Source organism: Macrobrachium nipponense, chromosome 49, assembly GCF_015104395.2.
Source record: "Macrobrachium nipponense isolate FS-2020 chromosome 49, ASM1510439v2, whole genome shotgun sequence".
NCBI lineage: Eukaryota > Metazoa > Arthropoda > Malacostraca > Decapoda > Palaemonidae > Macrobrachium > Macrobrachium nipponense.
The window spans coordinates 1,051,953-1,058,358 of record NC_087224.1 but is presented as its reverse complement, the minus strand read 5'-3'; the positions used below and the strand labels follow the sequence as shown (position 1 = coordinate 1,058,358).

Genomic DNA, 6,406 nt, shown 5'->3' with positions numbered 1-6,406 from the left:
TTAATTATGCAAACACGAAATCGTACTTCCTTCCTCTCTCTCTCTCTCTCTCTCTCTCTCTCTCTCATCGGGAGTGTGTTGTTCCGGGACACTGTTTGTTCTTAATCAGTTATTCATGGATCTGTAAAGATCCCTTCGCGAATTCTCCGGATTAAGCTTCTAACATTTCCGAATCTGATTTTAATATTTGACGGATTATTTTGATCATTCCTATTTCAGTTCGATCATAAGAGCCTGTGGTGTCTGTCAGTGTACAGACTGAGAGAGAGAGAGAGAGAGAGAGAGAGAGAGAGAGAGAAGAGAGGTATGCACTCAGCTCTGCCTACTATACCTTCCGGCCACACATTCAAACGGAACTTGAGACGTAAAATCTATTCATGGACCTCTCTACTGAGACCTCTCCCGAATACAAGGTTCCTCTTACCCTTGGTACCCCTACCCCCCGGGGGCGTGGGTGAACTCTTCACAAACACACATACACACACCAAAATACACACATATATACTATACATCATATATATTTCTTTATCAACTATTACTTAAACTACTTCTACCACTGTTTCTGAAACTATTTCTACCACAATCCCTCCTACCTCTCCTACCACTACTACAAGCTCCCCTGCTAGTAATATTTTGATAATGACGATAGTGGTAGGTATAATGAGAATCGTAATGATAACCAGATACAATGAATTCCCTCGCAAGTGGGGTTAGAAGTCGTGTATAGGCCTAATTACTGTATAGATACATATTGCTTCGAACTGACTCCCTTTCTCTCTCTCTCTCTCTCTCTCTCTCTCTCTCTCTCTCTCTCTCTCTCAGGGAAATAATGACAGAATAATGAATATCATAATGATAATAATCAGTTTTAATGAATTCCTCCTCGAACAGAATTACTACAAATGGCGACTAAGCCTAACAGTATAACTGCATATTAACTCGAATGGACTCCCATCTCTCTCTCTCTCTCTCTCTCTCTCTCTCTCTCTCTCTCAGGGAATTATACCTCCCCTGGGACTTTCACACGCACACACACACACACACACATTCCAACTTCTGTAGGACGTAGATCGGAGTTGGTATTAGGCCTAAAAACGCCTGGGGAGGCCTATATATGCAGGTCTAATTAGGTTAGCCTTTGGGAGAAGTCCCTGAGATATAGTAGAGTATCTGTCTCTTGCGAGGAATTTTTGGTTTTTCTGTTTGTTAAGAGATTTTTTTTTTATGATTTTTATGAAATTTTTTGTATAAAAATCAGTCGGATTTGGAATGTGTGAGTTTTTAGATCTGCAGACCAAGAAAGAGAGAATCTGAGAATGTCTATCGATAAATTCAGATCAAGGTTATGCGTGTTTGTTAATACATACATACGAATACACACGCGTATGTGTGAAAACCGAAGCACACACAAAAACACAAACCTTCCCATCCAACAGCTTCTCCTGTTTGTTTGCATGGCTATGTCCCGTGTTCTCAGTTCTTTTGAAGTCTGCCAGCATTATGCTAAACAACTTCTCCGTTGCCCCTTCTTCTTCTTCTTCTTCTTCTTCTTCTTCTTCTTCTTCTTGAAAAACATTCGCGAGGAATCTGTGGAGACCTTTGGAGATCTGTGGAGATCTTTAGAGACCTGTGGAGACCTGTGGAGAACTGGTTCAGTTTTGCCAAGAAGAGTTGGGGCGTCTTTTCTGAAACTGTAATCGTACATTATGCTCGACTATTTTTTTATATTTTTATTTTTGGATGGTACATTATTTTTACTTATTTATTCAGTGTAAAGTGGAGTTATAAGATGCTGTTAAGGCCAATGAACATGATTCTCGAAATATATAATTTTTTTTTTTTTTTGAAATGAGAGATAAAACCAAATTTTTCGACTGAAGGCCACCTCGCGTAATTGAGCGAATGCCATCTCTCTGGACTCCGGTGCAAAGCGAGACTTAACGAACTCGAATCGAGGTACAGTAATTAAAAGCTTATTGATTTTGACATCACTTCTGAGTTTACCTCATTAATTAATTAGGAATAATTTTAATGTGTATGTGAAATCAATAAAGACTTGTTTTTAATGTTAACAGAGATAAAATCTAGGGTAAAATAGCGCGTTGTTTGACCAACGAAAACTAAAATAGATACGCTATAATTGTTCTGTACTGTTTAATATGAACATTCTTAATTTTTTACATTTTCATTCTAATAAGTAAATCATAAATATCCCACCCTAAAATTCCTGTATCTTTAACTCAACGTAAAACACCTTTTCCAAACCCTTTTAGGCTCAACCATAGACCTTTCCTAACCCCCCTAATAACAACAAGAACATCAAAGTAGTCTATAGGCTTACTCCCCGAGTAAGCGAAAATGGAGGATTTTATATGAATTTAAAAAAAATTGGAAATTTTTCATGGGTATTCAACCATAAAACAAAATTATATTTTAAAAAGGTTGGTTTTTCCGAAAAAAACCATAAAACAAAATGGCGTATTTTCAGAAGAAAACCATATAACAAAATGGAGCCTTTTCATAAAAAAAATAGACAAAATGAAGTTTTTTCCAAGAAATAAAACAAAGTGGCGTAACTTACGATAAACCATGAAACAGAATGGCGCATCCCCCCCCCGAAAAAAATGTCGTATTTTTCCGAGAAAAATCCATAAATCAAAATGGCGAGATTCTGATGTCCGTTTTATATGAATGATTAGTCATCCAGCTGAGTTATGACTCAGAGGGAGTGAGTCATCTATACTTCGGCCCTCTGCCAAGGTTTCCATCTTAGAGCTTTGAGAGATGCTGTTTTTTGTGTTAGTTTTTTTTTTGAAAGATGGTTTTTTTTTGTTGTTTTTTTTTAGTTTTTTTTTTTTTTTAAGATGTTTTTTGTGTGTTAGTTTTTTTCTTTCTACGGTGCTAAGACGGCGAAACGAGGAAATTGATATGCTTCTCGGTATTCTTGATTTTGAAAGTTTTTCTCCCCCACTTACAAAAAGAAAAAAAAAAATAAACAGGCTGGAATTATGTGGCTTTTTTACTCATTGGTAATTGATCAAGATGTAAAGTATTTTATACTTTTTCCATTAACCTAAAAAAAAAACAAAAAAAAAAGGCTGGAATTATGTGGCCATTTTACTTATTGGAAAATTAATCAAATATAAAGTAATTTATATATACATAATGTATATATATAGCTAATATATAATTATATATATATTATATATATAATATTATATATATATATATATATATATATATATATATATATATATATTGTTATATTGGAAGGAATATGGAGAGCCGAAGAAGTGGTATTATTCCAGACATTATTATATCCTTAAAATCAAACAAGAGCACAGCCGAGCTTTCGGGAATACATTGCTTTCTTCCCATCATCAGGGTCACTTATCTATAAAATGATAACAATAAAGAGAAACAGTAAAAACTATACTAATTGACTATATCTAAAAACATTACAATACTTTAAAACATATGACACAAAGTAAAAAAAAGGGAACATAAAATACATAACAATGTAAAAAAAGGGAACATCAAATACTGCATTGGGAACATAAAAAATACAACACAAAGAAAAAAAAAAGGGCTAAAATACACAACAAAGAAAAAAAAGGGAACATAAAATACACAACACAAAGAAAAAAAAAGGGAACTATACAATACACACAAGGGAACATAAAATACACCAACACAAGTAAAAAAAGGGAACATAAAATACACAACACAAAGTAAAAAAAGGGAACATAATATACACAACAAAGTAAAAAAAGGGAACATAAAATCACAACACAAAGTAAAAAAAGGGAACATCAAATACACAATGCAAAGTAAAAAAGGGAACATCAAATACACAATACAAAGAAAAAAAGGGAACTATACACACAACACAAAGTAAAAAAGGAACATAAAAACTAAGTTAACGCAAGTCCAAAATAGCCATGACAAGTTAAGAGTTTTTATGTTCCTTTTTTACTTTGTGTTGTGTATTTTATGTTCCCTTTTTTTACATTGTGTCATATGTTTTTAAAGTATTGTAATGTTTTTAGATAAAGTCAATCAGTATAGTTTTACTGGTTACTACTTTTTTTTTGTATCATTTTATAGATAAGGTGACCCTGATGATGGGATAAAAGCAATGTATTCCCGATAGCTCGGCTGTGCCCTTGTTTGATTTTAAGGATATAATAATGTCTGGAATAATACCACGGCTTCTGGCTATCCTGTTCTTCCTTAAATTGAAGTTTTCTAGAAACGACAACATACCCAGTTATAATATATATATATATGTGTGTGTGTATATATGTATATATTATATGTAATTGTTTTTCAATAATTGTTATTCTTGAATAGGGAAACGCACCCTGGAAGATATTCTTAAGAAAATAGAGACTCAGATCTTAATTGTGAATATGAAGGTGCCTTCTACCATATTCTTTAATAGATCTTTATGGAAAAGACCTCTCCTATGCGAAGCATTCTTGCAGTGGAGACAGATAAAATATCCATTCAATTTTTTTGTGAATTCAAAATTCAAATTTTTTCACTTTTTTATCTATTTCAAAATATTGATGATAATTGCAATTTTTGTTTGCTTTGAAATTTCTTTTTATGTTCTAGAATATTGTAGATACAAAATTTCGTTTTCACTATTAATTGAAATGATAATTGCAATTTTTGCTTATTTTGAAAATGTTTTTGTTATGTTCTGAAATATGTTGATAAAGCATTTTGTTTCCAATATTTTAATTGGTAAAACATTTCTCTTACAATACTAAAAATTGTTGGTAAAACATTTCTCTTACAATTACTTAAAAATTGTTGGTAAAACATTTCTCTTACAATTACTAAAAAAAAGAAAAACAGAGGATGACATTTAACTTAATGTCTACTAAAACCTCAAATAAATCTTATTGAAAAGACTATATTTTAAAACCATATCTAACATACTTCCTGTAAATAAAAGCACAGATTAAACTACTTTCCCCAGGAACTGATGATCAATTAAGAAAAGACTTTCTTCCCTAAAAATAAACAGAAATAAATAAGTAAGATTCTTTCCACTTCATTTGAGATCTGAGACGAGATTCAATGGAGACATTGGCTCTGTGCCAAAGTCTATATGATTGGATTTTAAGGGGGGGGGGGGGGGGGGGGGGGGGGGGGGGGGGGGGGGGGGGGGGGGGGGTTGGGAGGTTTAGTGGGGGAGGGGGGTGGGGGGGTGTTTGATACGGTCCTGGAACCGTCCCAGGAATTTCGGGTGAGTCACCATAGGTTCAAAAATAGAGAGGGGGTGGTTGGAAGAAGGAGCCCGGTTGGCAGATAGGAATATATTTGGGCGGTTCTTGACGTACGACCTTGTAAGTGAATCTCTCTCTCTCTCTCTGTCCTCTCTCTCTCTCTCTCTCTCTCTCTCTTTATTTATATATATATATATATATATATATATATAAATATAAAGAGAGAGAGAGAGAGAGAGAGAGAGAGAGAGATTTAACCACCCAACACTGTCGTGTTACTATATATATTTATATTATATATTAATATATAGATATATATGTAATATATATATAATATATATATATATATATAATATATACCTATATCTATATATATATATATATATATAATATATATATATATATAGTATATATATAATATATATATATATATATATATATATATATATATAGAGAGAGAGAGAGATAGAGAGAGAGAGGAGAGAGAGGAGAGAGAGGACAGATACCACCCAACACTGTCGTGTTACTATATATATATATATGTGTGTGTGTGTGTGTGTATGTGTGTAATCTGATTTTTCAGCTCATTTTCATAGGATGAAGCTGCAAGCCCCACACCTTATTCACGACCTATACCAGCCCCCTGTTACCTATCCATAAGTCATCTATTGAGCACCACATAGGGATCGAACGATGAACCACGCAAAAACGAGCCTAGCTCCACACTAAAATCAATCTCTCGCCCTCTAGATAAAAATAAACCATTGCAATAAAATATTTCCTTGCAAAACGCGACAGCGACCAGAAATATATAGAAATGCGTATAGAAATATATAGAGTAAAGTCTGTGTAATTCAATTACTCACATTTATTTTCTATACCTTCCGTCGCCTGACGCGAATTGGGACCATTTCCCTATTTTTATTACTGGGCAATTATTATTTTCTCCGAGGAAGTAAAAATAAAAGGAAAATAATTTATTTTCATGGTTGGGTTATTTTGTGGGTGTATGTGTGTCCGTTGCTTTTTATATGTATATATGTTTATATGTGTATGTTTATGTGTATGAATATATAAACTGTATATATACATACATATATATATATATATATATATATATATATATATATACTTTTATATGTGTATATATTTGGTGATATATATAT

The 6,406-nt window shown here is 33.1% G+C and overlaps 1 protein-coding gene across 1 annotated transcript in view; it reads right to left on the bottom strand.

Annotated features, from left to right (window-relative positions):
- Window positions 1-1,498: 1,498 nt before the first annotated feature.
- Window positions 1,499-6,406, bottom strand: part of LOC135205176 (uncharacterized) — a 17,187-nt gene continuing 12,279 nt past the window's right edge. The window contains exon 2 of the mRNA XM_064235540.1: window positions 1,499-1,685. Coding sequence (XP_064091610.1) covers window positions 1,499-1,685 — 187 coding nt within the window. The remainder of the gene's footprint in view (window positions 1,686-6,406) is intronic.